General features: G+C 45.6%; 3 protein-coding genes across 6 annotated transcripts in view; 1 reads left to right on the forward strand and 2 right to left on the reverse strand.

Annotated features, from left to right (window-relative positions):
- The window catches only part of LIMK2 (LIM domain kinase 2), a gene marked incomplete at its 3' end in the record, with an annotated part of 32,220 nt that extends 31,687 nt beyond the window's left edge, over positions 1–533 (reverse strand). Inside the window, exon 1 of the mRNA XM_079322229.1 lies at positions 456–533. Coding sequence (XP_079178355.1) covers positions 456–471 — 16 coding nt within the window. The 5' untranslated portion in view covers positions 472–533. The remainder of the gene's footprint in view (positions 1–455) is intronic.
- Positions 534–752: 219 nt separating this feature from the next.
- On the reverse strand, positions 753–15,035 carry RNF185 (ring finger protein 185). 4 transcript variants are annotated; one of them, XM_079322266.1, is made up of 7 exons: positions 14,848–15,035; positions 9,236–9,469; positions 7,662–7,680; positions 6,910–7,022; positions 6,341–6,395; positions 4,330–4,447; positions 753–3,249 (listed from the first exon to the last, which is right to left on the reverse strand). In XM_079322266.1, the coding sequence occupies exons 2-7, from the start codon at positions 9,415–9,417 to the stop codon at positions 3,152–3,154; spliced, it is 585 nt and encodes a 194-aa protein (XP_079178392.1). In that variant the 5' UTR covers positions 9,418–9,469; positions 14,848–15,035; the 3' UTR covers positions 753–3,151. The 4 variants fall into 4 exon arrangements, with proteins under 4 accessions (XP_079178392.1, XP_079178390.1, XP_079178393.1 ...); XM_079322264.1 differs by lacking the exon at positions 14,848–15,035 and adding an exon at positions 14,635–14,787; XM_079322267.1 differs by lacking the exon at positions 14,848–15,035 and adding an exon at positions 14,308–14,475.
- A 512-nt stretch (positions 15,036–15,547) lies between these two features.
- LOC306810125 (protein CUSTOS) lies at positions 15,548–19,395 on the forward strand. Its single transcript, XM_079322289.1, has 6 exons — positions 15,548–16,097; positions 16,480–16,556; positions 16,787–16,863; positions 17,479–17,552; positions 17,844–17,934; positions 18,322–19,395. Exons 1-6 carry the CDS (start codon positions 15,827–15,829, stop codon positions 18,707–18,709), a joined length of 978 nt encoding a protein of 325 aa, XP_079178415.1. The 5' UTR covers positions 15,548–15,826; the 3' UTR covers positions 18,710–19,395.
- The last annotated feature ends 127 nt before the right edge of the window (positions 19,396–19,522 follow it).

A 19,522-nucleotide genomic window follows, 5' to 3' on the forward strand; every position in this document is an offset into this window, starting at 1 on the left:
GAACTCGGGCGGGACAAGAGGGGCGGGTGAGTGGCACCGGCAGGGCCGCGGGCACCTGCGCTGCGGGACCCCGCGCTGGTGCGGCCGCCTCGGGGCGGGACGGGCCGCATCTCCCACGGCCCTGCCGCCGATCGCATCGCGCCGGGGCTGCGGAGACCCGCCCGGAGCCCCCGGGGCCGCGCGCGTGGCCACGAACCGGCGGTGCCGCTCGCTGCAGGGAGCCGCGGACCGGCTCCAGAACGCTCCGCAGCCAAGGGCTGACAGCCGGCCGGGGCGCGGGCTCCGGAGGCAGGGGCCCCGCTGAGCCCCGCAGGGGCCGCCCCGCGACACCGCCAATGCACCGCACAACGGCGGCGCGGCCGACGGGAGCCGCGGCCTCGCGTACGCGCGCCCGCCCCGCGGTGGCGGAGGGCGGCTCCCGCCGCGAGGGCGAGGCCGGCCCGGCCCGAGCTCACCTGGCAGCGCCTCCATCCCGCGCCCGCCGCCGCGCCCGCCCGACGCCAGCGGGTGCCGCCGCACCTGGGCCCTCCTCCCCTCAGCGCCCCGCCCGCCCCCCCGGCCCCGCCCGGGCCAATCGGCATCGCCCGCCCCGCGCCCCGGCCAATCCCCGCGCTGCTCCACCCCACCCGCCCCGCCCTTTCCGCGCCGCCGGCCAATGGCAGCGCCCCCCGCCCGCAGCCCCGCCCCGCACGTGCCCCGCCGCTCCCGCTCCCCGCCCCGAGGCAGCGCAAAGCAACGGCGGCGCACTCCGCTCAATGTAAAACCATTTTTTAATTCTAAATCACTTTCACAACAGTGAAAATTAGTGAGGAGGAACGGTAACGCACTAACCGAGCCGTCCGGGCCGCGTGCGGTCGGGTTACGGGACAGGGGTACATACAAAAGCACACCAGGGAAAGGGGGAACCAAGCGTTAACACTTTTAGACTATTTCACCCTTGAATTGCCGGAAAATAAGAGCTCTCAGTCATGTTTCTGCAGCCTTCTCTAAATCCACTATATCTCTCACACCTAGATGGAAATCCCCCCGGATCCATTAAAATTCTGATTTTTAAAATGTATTACTTAAATATATTCCAGTACCTCTTGAATCTATTGCAGTCACTTCTCTATTTATGGGATAAAGGTTTCAAAGAGCTACCCTTCTCCTCTCTGCATAACCTCTAGCATCGAGTTTCTCTGTAAAAAAGGAGAAGGAATCCATCCCTTACTGTCACATGAACCCTCCCTTCCCATCAGCAGGTGGTGCTGACAGCGCAGGAGAGGAGCCCAAGCTGCCACATTGCAGGACAACCAAACAAAACCAGCCTTTCTATTGGGAAGGGCCCCAGTTACCAAGTTACGCACTTGAGAAGAACCCTATGCCGAAGCTCAGCTTCTCTCAAGTGTCGCACAACAAAAGCTGAAGCACCACCTCAACTACAAATAGTTGAGCAATATATTCTGTCAGATAATCACTGAGTCAGGTACAAATCTGACGTGACAAAACACTGCAGAAGCTTTGCAACATTCTACTTGCCGGATGGAATTTTGGAGGTAGGCAAGTTAAACTTCAGTCATCCTCTGCCTTGACACTAAAAGGGAACATTAATAATTACATAAATAAACTTCTATAACAATTAATTAAAGGTGCCCTGCCCAGGAAAGTCTTCCATACACTAAAAAATCCCAAGCTATTAAAACAAAGTTTATATTAATTGATTTGTTTATCAGTTTTATGTCTACTGCCAGAGAAGTCACAACATTCATCTTGCAGGAAATCATTAGGACTATGAGCGACCTGAATAAAAAAAAAAAAAATCTAAAAACAGTAAGAGAGAAAAAAAATGGAATTGCCTGGTCAGAGAAATATGAACTGTTCATCTTGCTAGGGAATCTCTCATACCTGTTCTGAAGGAATCTACACAAATACATCAGGAGTACTCTTTAAAGCTGAATACCCAACAGGATTCCAAAGTGGCTGCAGAGTGCTCACCTTCCAAAATATGCCCTCATTATGCACATTAATGGTTGTGGTCTCCTCCAGCACTTCAAATTAAAATCTTTGGTAGATACTGCAGAGACTCTTGCTGTAGCTGTTCTGCTGTGGCACAGGAGAAGGTCTGTGTGCACCTGCAGAGAGAAGGTCTTCCAAATGTTCTCTACTGGGCATGTGCTGGCAAAGGCAGGATCTCATGTCTCCTCCTGGGTAATTTTACAGTAGGACATGTTTTACCTCAAAACTCACGTAAACATGCCTTTTGTTCCTCTCCCCAAACAAGCTGATCTCAGATCTGTAATAGGATTTTATCTGGAGTACATGACCTTGTGTAGAAAGTCTCAAAGCCTTGGGAAAGATAAATGTCGCTACAGTGACGAGATTGTGATGGGATTATCCACCAGTGCAGCCACAGGTGCTGCACAGAGCCGGGGAAGACAACACTGTTTGTCAGTGAGGAACTGGGCTGAGTCCAGCAGCCCCACCTGGCTCCACAGCCAGAGACTCTTCCAGTGTCTGGCTCCAGCATGCTCAGGCTTTAAAAAATTGCAGCATAAATTTATATCCCTTCTTTTAACAGCCATCAGAACCATCAGGAAGGGTTTTCCATCGCGCCAGGAATTAACAGACGGAAAGGACACCAGTCTCCAGACCTGGTTCCATTTGCATCACGTGCTGTGCCCCAGAGAGTCTCAGCAGTGCTGCAGATGATTTCCTGGAGAAGGTCAGATGTTGATGGAGACACTAAATAACATCTGCAGCCTTGGCAGATCCATCATGGTTGCAGGAGATACTGGTCACACTGGAGACATTTCCTTACCTGCCCAGTCTGCTCTGGGATAACTGTATCCCACAGACCTGGTGTCACTGATTGGCACAGGATTTCAAAGCAGCACTCCCTTTCAGAGTGCAGCTCAATGCTAGGCCCATGGTTTGTGGCAGGAACCTGTTGTACAAGATATCTGAGCTGAAATACACTTTTAAACCAATGTTTTAATTCCCAACTCTGGTGCAAAATGTGAGATTCCTCATTGTGCTGTGGTACCACCAATTTCTGAAGCCCATAGTAAGCTATGGAACCAGACACCAAGAGGTTTAAAATGGGATGGGGATGCAGTTTGTAACTGTTTCAGTGGCCTTGTTGGTCATGAATATATAGAATAATGGAAAAGACTTATGCAATCAACAGCCAGAACATTATCACCAGTGCCACAAACAGGAAGAGGCGGGAAAGGAACTGTTCATCCACATATTGAGGAGTCCCTGGAACAGCTGGAAAACAGGAAGTGAAAAAAAAAACAAAAAAAACAACAGTTCAGCTCCTTCCTCTTCTCTGGGATTGTGTATATTCTGAATACAGTATATTCATACATTGAAAAATATGCAAAGAATCTGCTGGGTGAGAAAGTTGCTATTTCCTACCCTCAGTCTGGCTGGCTGTATGGGAAGAGCAGAAGGAAGACAAGTATCACATCCCCAAAGCAGAACTCCTTAGCTCAGTCCCACCCCAGATTTTCAGAAGACACTGAACTATAGTTAATAGGGAAGATAATTTGACCTAAGGACAGCACAACACCATGGCAAAGTTAGTGTGACATGAAGAATGAGTTTGTTTCTCATAACTCCTGTGCCATAGACATGATGGAAGATTTCTTAAAAATCAGAAAAGCGTGGGCAGTAGGTGTTCTTGTTCAAAACAGATTCAGTTTGTCTACAGTGAAGAGGGGAAGGAGGTTCTCTAGGGGTTACTTAATTGTTAGAGAGCAAGGTCCTCCCTTCGAGTAACCCAACTGCTTTTTGTTAATCAAAAACGTGAAGTAATTTCACTGGAAAATTATTTCTTGTAGAATACAAATGATTGCCTCAGAGATAAATTTCTGAAAAATGAACAATCTTTGCACTCATTATTTTGTGGTACAGAGCACCAGTTTAAATTTTTCCTTTCCATCTTTCAGGAAATGGTCCTTTCCTGCTGTTTTTAAAATCTGGGTCTCCTTCAAACACCCCCTAGTGACTCCTTTTCATTATTATTAGAAAGTCTAGTCCAATTTGTCTCATTTTTCAGGAGGAGACTGCTGGTGTACCAGAGGAGACACCTGATTCCAGTGCCACTGTTTCTCTGCAGTGACCGGTCTCCCGGGAGGGCCCTCAGCTAATGACATGGAAGTGACAAACTTGCTTTTAAAAATCTGTGTACAAAACATATCAGCCACAGATCATGCTCTCTACTGAACATTTTTGCCCTCATTTTGTGTTTCTATTGACAATAATGGTTACTGTTCAGCATATTTTGTCATTCAGAAATTTGTAAAATGCCTCTTTGTGACAGGACAGGAGAAGGATCCGTGGTACCTGGAGGAGGTCGCCCATCATTTATGTTGAAAGCTGTTGCAAATATACCAAAGGGAAATGCCCCAATTCCAAAGGACATCTGGAAGCCACCATCGCCAAACCCAAAGCCCTGGAATCCCTGCAGAGAAGAACAGCAGACAAAAAAGGTACCAATCATTTAGAGCCTATTTCAGAGTATTTTGTGGAAGTGCAGACATTCCCTCTCTCTGGCTTTCTGACGGAGGCCACGCTGTCTGGCAGCTTTCAGTCTGACACACTTTTGTAGAAATCCCCTTAGCTCTCCTAGGTTTAAAATGTTTCAGACGGCAGTAAATTTGCCAAGCAACCCAAAGGTTTGAGAAAATGAAAACTAGCAACTGCAGTTCTTGCTTGAGGGCCAAAAATTAGGACAGTGCTTCTTAACTGTAACCTTTCTCAACTTATAGTAAGTATCTGACAATGTATCAAAATCAACACAAGGAATCTATTCAGAATGTCTTAACAATGTATTAACAGCCTCAGCCATATAGAAAAGATACTTAAGAAAATAATCTAAATTGATTTTTGTGACACGTGAATCATTCAAACACTCAGTGAAATAATAAATTGCCAGTGGGATGCATAGAGCCTTTGAAGGAAAAGTACAAGAAAATTTACTGAGGGATTCAAATTAAGGTGGCAAAATCACCTGAGGCAGGAATGCAAGACATAAGGAAAGGAGGGAAAAAAGGAAGTTACAGTGCAATAACACTGACTCAGTGGAATCCAGACAAAAACACTACATCAAGTCAAAAGAGAAGCATTCTGAATGGAGATGAATCCTGCTCTGCAGAAGCAGTGTGCTGTTTGAGAACCGACCGTGTGAATCCAGGGGCTTGGGTCAAGCCTAACAACTGGGGAGAGCCCACAGTTCTGTAATCCAGCAATCTGGATTTTAAACTCAGGATTAAAACAGCAATACCAGTTCTGAAAGACCCTCTGGCTTATCACCACCAACAATGGGAGGACAAAGATGATTTTACTTTTCTTGGTTGAGCCAAACGTTTCTTGGTTGAGCCTTGATTTTAAAAGTTGGTCTTTTGACCATACTCTTCTCAAGCACTTTGCCACTAACTCTGAGGGACAGCAAAGCTCTCTGTGGCAGGTACAGCATCTGAAGAGAACAGGGAAGCAGCCACTCTACTGCCCTGCCTTCATACCCCATCCCTCTATTTTACAGCAGCACCAGCTGAAAGGTTCAAGTAAGGTACAGGAGCTGATTTAATAAGGCAGCAATGCCCTAGTGAAAGAGAACAGCTGAGCTCCCAATACATTCAATAAGAAATGCACCCTTAATGACACCCTGCAGAGTTGTTTGCTCGAAGCATGAGGGAGACAATCCTCTCCAAGGACCCCGGGCTGAGTTACATGGAAATGTGCCATTGTTTCATCAGGTCACGCTTGCTGCCACCGTGCTGAAGGGTCTGTCCTACCACCTACTCCCACCTCTGCTCCAGCTGTGCCAGCTGCTGTTTACACCCACCCTATGTAATCTCAACAAACCACAGATCCCTCTTCAAATTAACATTCTCTTGCTTGTGATGCCATGGCACAGTAACATCCTATCTAAATGAGAGAAGCAGGTGTCGGTGTCAAAAATCTAAATTCATACTTGGATTATGTATTTCAATGACACATATGTTTTGACAGAAATACACCTGCACAAAGAATTTTCAAAGCAAAGTGTTCCTTGTATTTAAACATGGAGAACAATCAAGCATGAAAAGCTTTTCCAGTGATACCACATTGGGCATTCATGAGGCATGATCCAGGTTGGGCTGCTCTTCGGGATGCTAAAGGGTACCACAGGAATGGAGCTCTCTGCCACACCACAGCTATCAATGATTCAGCAACAACCAAGTGGGGAAGAGCAGTATATGTAAGCTGCAGAATCCTCATGCAGGATCTCTCACACACAGTATGTCCTCCAAGATGAATAAACACCACTATCAATAAAAAACACTAAACCACTCAAGCTTATTTGATCACTTACCCCTCTGTTCTCTGGTTCAGGTCTCTGTCCTTGGGGTCGTGGTGGAGTTTTCTCTCTGCAGGAAGTTGTGAAATTAGCTTAAGTGCAAGGACATTTTACAACATTATTTGCAGTAGCCTGGCTAATAATGCAGAACCACCATAAAAGAGTCTCCTGGGGCCATCCAGCAGAGCTGGAGCAGTGTGTGAGAGAGCCAGCCATGCAGCCTTGGACCTCCAGCAGCACATCACTGAATTAACACTGCATTTTGGAATAACAAATACCCATTGCAAAGGCTAAAAACTGAGGACGTGAACAGTTAATATAAGCTTCTCTGGTGAGATAACCTGCCACTTGTAATTGATAATTAACACTTGATTCAAATTAAAATGAATTGCCAGTTGAACAAGACGTGTACAAACCAAGGCCCTGAAAAAGCCAGAAATATTTGGCAGAAATATCAGATCTCTGTCTTTTGACAAAGTATTTAAAATTGTGAATCCAGTACTTAAAAAATTTAATCTTAAGACCCTAAACTAAAGTTTAATTTTTGATTTTCAAATGAAAATAGTTGCATTTAGGTTTCTTACCTGGGGTCCTGTTGCCCAGTGCTACCTCTTCCATACAGAGGAATAACTTTATCTCGACTGATTCCTGCTTTGCATACAGGACACACTTGTCTGTTTGGCCTGGTCTCTAGCCACTAAAAGAAAGGAAAGCATAAGAAAACTACTAAAATACCATGAAAACAACTATGCAAACCTCATTTGCAGCCAGGCAGAAAGACCAGCAATTTCTCACAAAGGTCTGGAACAAGACATTTTAGTAAGTGCCAAGCGCTCCCCGAAGCAGATTTGGCACTTTGGCTGTAGTTCTGGTGGGAATAACTTGCTGATGTGTGCATATTCAGATCTGTGCTGGAGTAAAATAAGAAATAAAGAGTAGGAGCAGTCCTGCATAGGCCAAGGGCTAGTGCAGATAGCCTTCCTGTCATCTAGCTTTTCTATAATGGTACCATAATGTAAAACACTATGTACACAAGAAGTACACTCAGCACCTAAATCTGCAAACTAAACACTGCCAGCTCCAACACTAATTGTACCAAAACTGCAATTACACAGGGTTTAAGAAACTCAAAAGTGGAGGTAAGTGGAACAGAATCTAGTTTTCTTGTTGCTCAAAATGCAGATTGCAAGGTGTTGCACATGAAGCTACATGAGCAGGTTGTGATTGCCCTGGAGAGAAAAGCACATTTGAAAAGAGGGGGATACTCCAGAGAGCCAAGGGCTTTATTGAGTAACTGGAGCTGATGAAAGACAAAGTAAAAGGAAACTTGTCTTACCTGGTGTAAACAAGGCCAACTGTGAGCATTCCCAGGACAGTTTGTTCACAGAGTAGAAAAAGAGAGGAAAATGGAATTAGTTACTGAACTCGATATGACAAATGTGCAGCGTACAGGGATAGCACAGCTTGGTGACAACAGAATCCTGGAATCCAGCTGGGCCAGTTCTGTAGCTTCCCATTAAAACCATTTCTGTAAGCACAGCCCAAGACTGATCCCCACTGGTTTTCTGCAGGTTACACAATCTAAATTCCTAATGTGGTTCTGTGCATCTCCCATTCCCATGTCCTCATCCAGACCAAAGGCCCAGACAGGGGCTGCATTAATCTTAGGGTTTATAGGACAAATTTTCTCTTCTGATACCATGAAAAGACATCTCAAAGCCAAGATGCAAGTGAGCAAGATATCAGTAATGAGACTTCAGGATTTTAGAAGATTGAGCTGAAACATCAGCCACATTCACAGAATCATGGAATAACTCAGTTTGTATGGTACTTCAGGTAGTCCAAACTCAGACCAGATCCAAACTGAGATCAGATTCAGTTGCTCAGGGAAGAGAAATTCCCATTATACAGATTAAATTGCTATGGCAAATTAATAAAAGGTCAAAGACAAGCAAGCTACAAGATAAAACTGGTAAGCAGCCATCTGCTTTCAAAATGGTCTCAATAACACCATTCACAGAAGACACTTGGTATTTTCAAAGTTCCATCCTTCCAAATACTTTTGTGCAATAATTCAATATTATTTCATCTTAACATGCTCTAAACTAGCAATTTCCCAGCTCCCCAAATAAAAATCTGGATTTTCAGATGTTATGTATATTTACACAGGATAAAAGCACTTTCAGGCCTCTTTTTATTAAAGATTTATCCCACTGTGTCAAATAAACTCCACCTTCCCCCATATTTGGCATGTCAATCCTTAACTTCGTAAAATTCAAGAAAAGGTAAAAATTCAAACCAGGTAACCCACATCAGAAATCTTGCTCATGTATTATATCTGTGCTGTACATTATTTCCAAGTCAAATTAAAGAACTGAAAAGGTCTTAACACAAGTGCAATATCATGGGGAAAGAGAAATAGCCCATATGTAAAAGTTATTGCCTGTTTTTTTTTGTTTTGGTTTTGTTTTTTTGGTTTTTTTTAATGGTTGCAAAGGAAAAAAGAGCAAACTCTTAAAAGAAACTACAATTTGGCCTCCAGAACGTAGATTCATATCCAGGTTTAGGTCTACAGAGGTTAGAAAGGGATTTAGGTCTGAGGAACATATCTGTGCTATGCCAGACAGCAAAAGTGAAATAACACACATAAGCAAAGAATACCAATGAGCACTGAACTGCCTGTGCAGGGCTGCTCCTTTGTTTGCTTTTACACAATATTCCAGAAGTACAGGGAATTTAAGACATGGGAAACCCATTCCCTGGAACACAAGCAAAGAAAAAACAGCTGAGGAGCAAACCCAAGCCTCTCCTAAACCAACCCCACAGTCCCTCTAGAATTACAAATATCCCAGGTTTTTATGGGATCAGACAGATGGTGTTCTGGCTGGTGTGTGGGGCTGCAGCACTTACCAGAAGAGGTGCCCACACAAGCTGATAACTGCATCCTTGGCAGTGTCTAAACAGATGTTGCATTCAAAAGTGTTGTCCTGATTAGCACTGTCCCCAGGACCATTACTGCTACTGCTGCCACTGGTCCCTCCAGTGCTGGAGCTCTTTGTGGATGCAGAAGTCGTGGGTCCTTTGCTTGCCATCCTCAAGAACTACCCAGACAAGGTCAAGAAAATTTTCCACTTGAAATCCTAGCTGTGAGAAAGGGAAAAAAACAAACAAACCTAAACAACTTATTGGCATTATAAACATTGCATTCTGGCCCCATTCCAAACTGGCAGTGATTTATCTAAGAAGCTCTTGAATCCTGTTGTGGATGCTTTTAGTAGAACGTAGCCAAGAGGGATCTTTTTTTAGAAACTAAGCTACTTTATAGTCCCATAGTATGACCTGGCTGATGTGTGACCTGTATTTTACTGTTACTGATAAGCATCCACAGCCAAAACAACCCCCTTGTATTTTCTCATAAATGCCATTTGCTGTAAGGAGAACGAGCTCACTTAGTCATACATGCTCTTGCAAAATTCAACACAACTTATAGCTGAGACTGCAGTCTGAAGCAGAATTTAATCATGAAGTAATTCACAGTTTGAACAGACTGACAGTGCAGGGTTTTAAGTTCAGTGTTCATTAGTTTGGAATATTAATGACAATAATAGCAAACAAAGGTGGCTTAGAACTTGAATTGTCTCCTGAGCAGAATATTGCTGCTATGACAGCAGTGTTGGTATGACTTAACACACATTCCTAGTACTTTCCAACTATCACACATTTCTAATCTAGTAGTAAGGTAGTAATGCAGAAGTATCAAAAACTTTACCTTAATTGAATTACTTTGCTTGAATTTTACTTCCAAGCTTTCACCTCTCATTAACATAATCATGTTGATTAAAGAACAGAATTTATTTTATTTCAGTACCAACAACCTCTACAGTGTAATTCCTGGATATGTAAATTCCACAGTACCTAAAATTTTGAGACTCAGCACAAGGCATTTACCTTTCTACAAACACTTTACCAGTACAAGATTTTAAATCCAAGAACTAAGACAGTTTCAGTAGCTACAGAGATTAATTCACTAAAACAAAAATGTCCAAAATATTCCACAGTGCTTTTCATGAGCTCTAACATCATGTTGATGCTGCAGGAACAGCAGCTGGAACAGGAATACTTTGATAAAGCTGTGAGAAACAAACAGGTGATTATCTGAAGTAGACAAACAGTAAAGTGTTTTTAAAGGGCAACCTGAATTTTTCAGAAGGTAATTTCTTTGCAAACTTACCCCCCAAGCACTAAAGGCTTTCCTTAGTGTTGCCTCTTTGTAGCAGCACAGGTGCAGAGCAGCAAACTAAAGCCTCAGGATCTCCAGCTTTTTTTTTTTTTTTTTTCCCTACAATACAATCCCACTGCACAGTCAGGAAACATCACACCCAAGCCTTGTGAAGTACTGCAGCAAAGACTCAGTTACAGCAGGTGAAATCTATTCCTGCAGAGCTTTTTCACTCTGTTACATCATTTTGCACAGTGTCCCAGAAGGGCAGATCTGTATTCACAGATGCTGCTCTTCAACATAAGCTGCTTTCAGCAGTGCTGACTCTTAGCATTTCACACCACAACTCCATTTACACTCAGTTCATTGTACAAAATTAAAATCCATGTTAGATCAAGGCAGATGGAAGTGCTGCCAACCCACAAACTGTATGCCAAAGACACTTGGATTTTTCACACATCCTTACAACCAGAATCTTCAGCCTGTCTTGCTCAGCAGTTTAAGTGAAAACTTATGAACTTGGATCTATATATGTTAATATAAAAGTTGAAAAGGTTTACTAACTGTGTAAAATTTTGCATCCCTTTATGGAATGGCCACAAGAAACATCTTGGCATGTAACATAAGGAAAGGATGTGTACAAGAGGCAAATAAATAAATTCTGAGTCCTTAATGAAAAAACCCGAAAAAAAACCAACCAAACAAACAAACTTGTTTTGGAAAAAAGGTTCCTTTTTCCAAATTAAATTCCAAATATACACAAACGTGTATATTAATACAATGAATCTGGAGACTTGTCAAAAAGATTAAATCTGTATCTCACAAAAACTTAAGGAATAAAACCCCTCAGTTTTTAGTAACTACAACAAATAAAATGTTATGAAGAAGGATAACAAAAGAAATCCAGAGAAATATCAGTAATGAAATGGAATACAGATGGCTGAGACAGAAGAAAGATTAAAATGACATAATGCAACAGGCACTGAATCTCCTTTCTTAGAAGAGGGTCATTCCTTAATCTCCTAAGTATTTGTTCATTGGCTGATGGGGCCCAGTGACCTGTTAGGATATAACCAATTAAAAACATCAAAACCACAGCAAAACACAACAGTAAAAATAATAAAAGCCTTCTCAAACATTTGCTCTTGTCCCTGGAATATCCCAGTTTAACATAACTGGGTCTGTAACAAGTGCTGCTGGGCTCTGTACATCTGCACATATCCAAACAAGCAAACAGCTTCCAGTGGTTAAATTCACATTTGATAATCATACATTATGTAGTCTGTGAGTGTACCTAAAGTAGGAATTCAACTGCAAATGGAACTTGTTCTGAGTGCAGAATGAATCAAAATTGAACAGTCACTCAAACTACTTAAACTCTGAGACAAAACTCTCTAGGGGAAAAAACCCAACAACAAACCATAAGCAAATCACAAAGTAAAAAAACCAACAACTAACACAACAGGCCAAACCCCATTCTCATCTTGCTTTAGAGCTTGGGAGGAAGACTAAGTACACTGGGATAGAATGTGACTTGTGGGGTTAAGTAAACACAATTGGGAGATGCCAGTCAAAGCTTGTTGCACCCTTGTCCTTCAGAACAGGTCTCCAAATCAACCCTAGAGTCACGATGAACAGCAAACAAGAGATCTTGTCTTTTCTCTTTCTTACTTTGCTCTCTACATATTTACAGGAAAACAGTATCTTTGTTTCATAAAAGCCAGGTAGATTAGCTGTTCATTTCCTTTAAACCACAATCCCTACGTTATATCCCAACAGCTGCTCTGAAAATGACTGACCTTTACTACATCCAAGAACCCAGAGTGGCAGCAGATGAACGGTTAAGAAACAAAGAACTCATTTGCAAATAGGCTTCCTAAATAAACACACAAGTCTGGTGGAGCATGAAGACATGGGAGTGGAGGTACAGGAGAGGGTGAAACTCCAAAAGGGATCTGAGAGTGTCCTGAGAGCTGGGAGCACAGGAGGGCCAGGACAGGAGTAAGTGCAGGGGACTGGGAATGGCCATGTGCTGTGTGAGGGCTGGGTACAGACCTCACTGACAGCCTGTAAGAAAGAAACTTTCCTCTAATATTCTAAAAACTTAATCTGCAAATCTCCTGGGAGCAACTGCACACCAGGAAAGCACGAGCTGAGTGCTTACTGTCAAAGATGACACTTCTGAAACCAGCAAATGACAGTGACTGCATTTGCCAAAGTACACTGGCCCAACCTTCAAAACATGGGAAAAACACTTCAAAACAGGCTAGAGGAGTTTTCACCATGAGTTAAAGTACACAAAAAATCTGCTGGAAATAGCACATGAACATTAATTCAACCTGGAAAAGGCAGAGAGGGAATATAAATTAGAATCTAATTTCACCTATACAAAACAGTGCTGGAATACGTGTTCACAGCATGACATTAGGATGTCTCAAGTATTTAATTTTTTTCATGAACAATGAGAAAAGGTTCTGGTGAGGATATAGAGGTCTGGCTAGTTTATTAACAAAACCCAAAGTTTGCTCCTCTTTGCCATAACAATGAAATAAAAAGAACAGCACTTTGGATGTCAATTCCACTGGAAGATCCTTTTCCATATTTCTTTCCTCATGAATCTTATTTTAAGTAAGATTAATGAAATTTCAAATAATCCAAATCTAGTTTGTTTATGAAACAAGTTCTAATTTAGCTCCTGAACCTTTTGCAGTTTAAATCAAAAAGAATACTTGTCAGTGTATTTTTCTTGTCACTTAGATGTCACTTTCTGACACTTAGAATTTTTTATAAAAAGAATATTAATATTAGAAAATCTATTTAACCCTAAAATTACTACTGAGAGTTTATATAAATATGCCCACTCGTAAGTTTAACAATCTGATAATATGTATTACAACTGCATGGGCATCAAGTACAACAACCAGGCAACCTTAGCTGAAAACTGCTGACAGTGCCTGCAAGAAAGTGCACTGCCTCCTTGACAGTCATTTTAGATATTCTTAACAAACACATGACTGTCCTGCTGTTAATCATTAAATACATATTTATCTCTCACTACCTTTCTACTCTTTTCTGTCCCCCAAACATGTTATATTTTAACTCCTTGGAAACATTTCTCAAGTTCATCTGTCCACTCCCCGTAACCTGTACAGCATTGGGCACCTGCTTTTTAATATCACCATAAAGTGATCCCAAAACACGAATTCATGTGATCACTTTTGCTCTTGCAAAACCATCCGTTTGCCTCCCAGCCTGACGTGCCCTTGCCTGGCCTGCTTTCATTACCTGGGATTCTGCAATGCACATCTGTGTTACAGCCAGGGCAAGGGCCCAGCTGAAGGGCGGCTTTGGGACCTCTGAGGAGTCCATGTACCTTGGAAATGCAAACAGTAAAAACTCTTCGGTGATTAAAGCAATTGCTTTTTTATCCATTCCATAAAAGTTTAATACGGTCTCTAAGAAAAAATCTTTCAACACAGATTTTATCCTCTTACCTCACAAAGTCCAAAGGGGAAAAAAAAAAAAAAAAAGAAAAAAAAAAAGAAATATAACCAGTTGGGTAATGCTGCCCCAGCGATTTCCTGGTCTGCAGTGCCGCGAGAGCCAGACGTGCCAGGCTAACCCAGGTTAGCAGCAAAACGTAAAAACACCGAATACAACAGCAATTATATACAACAGACGTGATTTAAGAAGTAACAAGCGAGTCTTAATACATGGACAATTCTCAAAACATCAGTAAGGCCGTGTCCAAGCAGCGACATACCGAGCCAGACCTACTATCGCGACAGAGGCGCCCCTCCGGCGGCGGGTCCGGCCCGCACCGAGCACCGAGCAGCGGCTGCGGCGCCGCACGGCGCGCTCGGGGGAGCTCGGGGCACCGCGGCCGCGCTCCCCGGGGCACCGGGCGAGGCCGCCGGTCCCGCGGCGAACCCGCCCCGCTCGTCTGGAGCGGGCGCAGGCGGCTCCGGCCTCCAGCGCACGGGCCCGGCCCAGCCCTGCTCGGCTCGGCCTCGGAGCCACAGCCCGGCCCCAGCTTCCCCCATCGCTACCCGCCGCCCGGCCCGGCCCGGCCCGGCCCGGCGCTGCTCACCGGCGGTCGGGGCTCCCCGCAGGCCCGTGCCGAGCCGCCGCTCCGCCGGGCCCCGTCAGCTGACCGCCCGGAAGCGCGGCCGGCGGAAGGGCCCGGCCCCCGCCCCGCCGAGCGCGGCGGCTCCGCCAACCGGGCCGGGCCGGGGGGCGGGCAGCGACACCGCCCGCCGCGGCCCCTCCCCGGCCCCACGCACCCCCCGCGGGCGCTCGTTACCTCGGGCTGCTCCGGGGCGAACGGCCGGGGCCGCTCCGCCCGCGCTCGGCCCCGGCTCCGCCGCCCCGCAGCGCGGGGCCGCGCCGAACAGCTCGCAGCGAGAGCCCGGCCCAAGCAGGAAGGCAGGAAAGAAAAGGAAGGACGGAAGGGGAAGGAAGGAGGTTTGAGGGAAACAAATTCTTGACTTACGAGTGTAGAGTGCTAAGAGTCTGAGCTGAGAAACATCTCCAGGATGGAAACAGAGAGCTTGATAAAGGTACTTAAAGCTTGATAAAGGTATTTATACAGTTGTCAGAAACCAAATAAACTGAGGGACCAAAGCGAGGAAAATGAGGTGAAGGAGGAGAAGGCTCTTCTAGAGAATTTGTCCCAGCTCTGAGGGCACCCCACCAGTCCTGAGGACTTCAAGGCACAAAACAGCCCGAAATTGTTCTTTTACACAGTGGAGAACGGGTGAATCCTAAACCAAGGTCTTCCACTAAAGAAGGTGAGGTTTGTGAGGGAGTAGTGAAGAAATGAAGAGAAGCTAGTGCCACGGGAGCCCATCAGAAAGAGCCCAAGGATATTGTCAGTGGCCTGAGCCTGCACAGCTCCAGTGTGAGAATTGCAAGGTGCAAGCCAGGAAGGATAAAAACAGTTACACGGTCTGCTCTCAGCAGAATGGTTATCGGAATCCCACCTGGAGTCACCAAACTCGTTGTGTTACACCAGGAAACTTGAGATGAAAATGTAGTACGTAACGTGATAGTGCTGATAGCATGTGGAACAAACAAGGCAGTCCCACCTGCACGAGCAGTGAGAATCTCAAAAAAAGCAGTTCTCTAGTTTTCAACCAGTCAGCAAAGCAGCAGGGTTGGGCACGGTTTCTACATTCAATCAAAAATTCGTTATGTCAATGTAGTAACTGATTAGAAAATTACCAGGGCCCCAAAAACATGAACTGTATCCTCCAGAAACTGATTAAAACAAGGATGAGTTTATGAAATTCGGGTATGGACGACCTTGTCGGACTACAGCTCCCGGCGTGCCAAGCGGCCGGACTACAGCTCCCGGCATGCGCCGCGGCCGCACCACAGCGCCCAGCGTGTCCCGCGCTTGCAAGATGGCGGCGCCCAAGGGCGGCTCGGGCTCCGACAGCGATACCGGCTCGGAGTCGGACAGCAGCGGTGAAGCGGCCGCGCGGTTCCGGGAAGCTGCCTGGGACTGCACCGCGCAGGCGGCGGCGGCGGCGCGGGCGGAGCCGCGCGGCGGTGAGGGGCGGTGGGCAGGCTGGGCTCTGCTCCCCGCTGTGGCGTGCCCTCCCCTCTCTTCCTCGCCCCGCCGCTCCGGCCCGGCCCCTCCGCAGCTCTCGTGGCCCGCGGGGGTTCCTCTCGGCCGCGGTGCCGGTGTGAGAACTGAAGGGGTTCTGCCCGGCCCTCCTGAGGCCGTGTCCAGCCCCCGGCCCGGCCCAGAGCCCCTTCCCGGCACTCCGGGCCCGAGAGAAGTTTCCCTTTCCCCTCACAGCTGCTCTCCCCGCAGGTGGCCCAGGGCTTCTTTCAGACGTGATTCTTTATGCTCCAACATGTGCCTGACAGGGGTTAAAGAGGTCCTGGCTGCAGGTCTTTAAATGTGCCTTTGCTATTTTCTTTTCAGGGGGCTTTAGAAAGGATCGATTGCAGCCTAAAGATCAGCCAAGCTTGAGGTATTTTTGCTTCTGGTTTCAGATTAATGTGTTCCTGAAGAAAAAGTTAATGTGTAATATTTATGCTGCTTCTACTTTTTACCTTGTGACGCTTCATACTAAAAGGGACAGTTCTGTTTGGGGAACTAGTCCAACCATAATCTGAAATGATGCTTAAATCTGAGGGGACTAATATGTTTTTAAGAGTTTGGGTGAGAGGGCCAGAAAGAGATAATCCTTGTTCTTGTTTCAAACGGGCGTGAGGCACCCGGCCACCAGGAGGGTGACAATGAGCTCCAGACCACTCCAGAGTTCAGAGCACACGTTGCAAAGAAACTGGGAGCCATGCTGGACAGGTACTGGTATGCAAGGCTAGAGCTGTTTGTTCTGTGGGTCAGTTACACTGATGTGTTTGTGTGCTCAGCCCATCTTGTCTCCTTCATCCCTGTATTAAGTACAAGCCTCCAATATTCTGTGACCTAACCTTGCTGATGTGCTGGGCCCACCTGGTCAAAATCTCTGTGCAGCACTGCTTGTCTCCATTTGCCTCCGTGGTGAACATCTTGTGGGGAGAAAAGAGAATTTGGGTGCCTTAGCACTTCTATCATATAAAGGCTGGCAGGAGAATCTCTGATTTGTACATACCACGTAAACCAGTACCTGATTCAGGGGTTTGCTGGCAGAATGCTGGTACTGGGCTGTCACTCTCTTATCTATTGTGCAAGCATGGCCCTGAAGAATTGGAATTCCTGCTGTTCAGAGCTGGCTTTAGAAATAGTTTTTAAATTGTTCTTGTGGCTTGCATTGCTGAGGAGAGGCCTGGTCTGCTCTGGAAACAGGGAGCTGAGGCAGCCTCACTAACAAAAAAGGACCTGTGCAACATCTCCCTCTAGTCTTGTTTCCCAGAAATACCCCACTTTAGTGCAGTTTGCACAAACCTGTCTAAGATCTGACTGGGGTTTTCTGTTTAGTTTCATCACTGTCTTGAAGGACTCATCAGGACCATCACAGACCTCGGTGGCACAGTCTGACTCTGAAGATGATGGTGAGTTCCAGTCTCAGCCACTGTGGCTGTTTTGTGACTTAACTGCTGACAGATGGGATGGATCCTGTCCATCACCAGCTGTACATCCAACTAATAATAAACATTTGCACTAAAAGAATTTCTGTTGGTGTCTGTGAGGGCTGTTACTTTGCAGCTCTGACCTCTGTGCCCCAAGTCTTCCCACGCAGTCCCAAATAATTGCTGCCAAGAACCATGGAAATACAGTAACAACAGTTGGTTGCTTCCACCTCTGTTTTATATTCTGCCTAAACCCCCCTTTCCATACTTCAGGTTTTCGCCTCTTCTCTTCCTCTGTCCCTGGAGACTGTGGGAAGCCAGAGCCTTGCCCTGCAGCAAGGAGGAGGAGGCCAGTTAGCTCCAGGTGAGGTGCTTGCAGCTGCTTTGCTCCTCAGGTGCTGTTGCATCCCACATTTCAGAGGCAGCTGGGACTCCCACAAGGGAATAGGAAGCTGAAGAGCTTGAGAAGTGTGTATTTATGACTCTTATATTTGACTAGACCAGAATTTTGTTTCTTTTTTAGTGCCAGAGAAGTAGAAATGCTTGTGGAAGATTTTTCTTTCCCCTTCTAGTGTGTGTGAATAGCATGTTGGCCTTCAGACTGGATAAATGCAAACTGTAGGTGTGGGAGTCCCAGAGTCACTGGGTGTTTATCACGTGTTCTCATCTCAGATTACTCTGCTGTCCAAGTTTTGGGTGAATTCAAGGCAGAAGTGCAACACAATTTCCTTCCCTCTTGTTACCTTTCCAGTGACACAGACAGTGACCAAGAGTGGCAAAGGTACCAGGAGGCTGCCGTGTCAGCTGCGGATATTCTGAAGCAAAGTGCTTTTCCTGCATTGTCCCAGGGTTCCAGCCAGGATCAGAGTCAGGGTTATGTAGAGCCCAACCAGAAAAAAAAGAAGAAAAAGAAAATTAGGAGAGAGAACAATATTCAAGAGAAAATAATAGACTCAGCAGAGTGTGACCAGATCTGCAAAGATTTGCCTCGGTTGGTGTCTGCAAATGGCCAGCAGGAGAGACATGACAGCAATCACAGAGAGAACTCTGTGCTGCCAGGAGCTGTGAAGAAGAAAAAGAAGAAGAAGAAAAAGAATGATGAGTTTGCTCTGCAAATTGCAGGTGGTTGTGATGGGTGAAGGGAACTGAAAGAAAACCTAACAACAAGAGTTGCTGCAGATGAGGGAAAATTAATTGGCAAAGCTTCTGTTCTGAAAGCTCAGTGGCCTGAGAGACTAATTAAGTGACTTCCTGTGCTACTGGCATCCCCGAGGAAGGGAACATTGTTCTCCTCACACAGCAGTTGTCTGTGCTGCTGCTTGTGCAGGCCCAATCTAAAAGGATTAAATACTGTGCCAGACTTGCAAGGCAGGGGGATGTGATCATAGCTGCATTCCTCCTGGTCTGTTCCTTGGCATCATTAAACCCTTCTGGAGAAAGTATATGATGAATTGAATTTGGTTTACATGGCAACAGGTGATCATCTGCTTTTTCTCTTTGCCTCCTTGTACACTACTAAGAATAGCTCCAGCCTGTGGGAGACTCATTTATCAAAAGCATCCTGTCAGAAATCAGGGCCCCTTATTTTTTCCCTGCAATCATCATAGCAATCTCTTGTGGAAACCTGCTGTGTTACTAATCCCTCTGCAATCTGCACCTCTCCAGGGCTCCTGCACATGAACAATGTGTGGTGAGCTGATTTCAGGGTTGGTGTAAATGCATCCTACTGTTCCAGTTGTGCCCACTGAATATTTTTTCATGTACAGGGTTTTTTTTTAATGGCATCTGTTGTTATTAAATTTTACTATACTCTTGGATCTACTTACTTTGATAGGTTTTGTACAACAGTGGCTTTCTTGCTGTATCCAAATTCTCCCCAGCAGAGATGGGGGTGGCTCAGGATGCCTCTTTAGATGCTGGGTGATCAATTGCTACAGGAAGGATTTAAGCCT

This window comes from Erithacus rubecula (assembly GCF_903797595.1).
Source record: "Erithacus rubecula genome assembly, chromosome: 19".
In the NCBI taxonomy this organism is placed as follows: Eukaryota; Metazoa; Chordata; class Aves; order Passeriformes; family Muscicapidae; genus Erithacus; species Erithacus rubecula.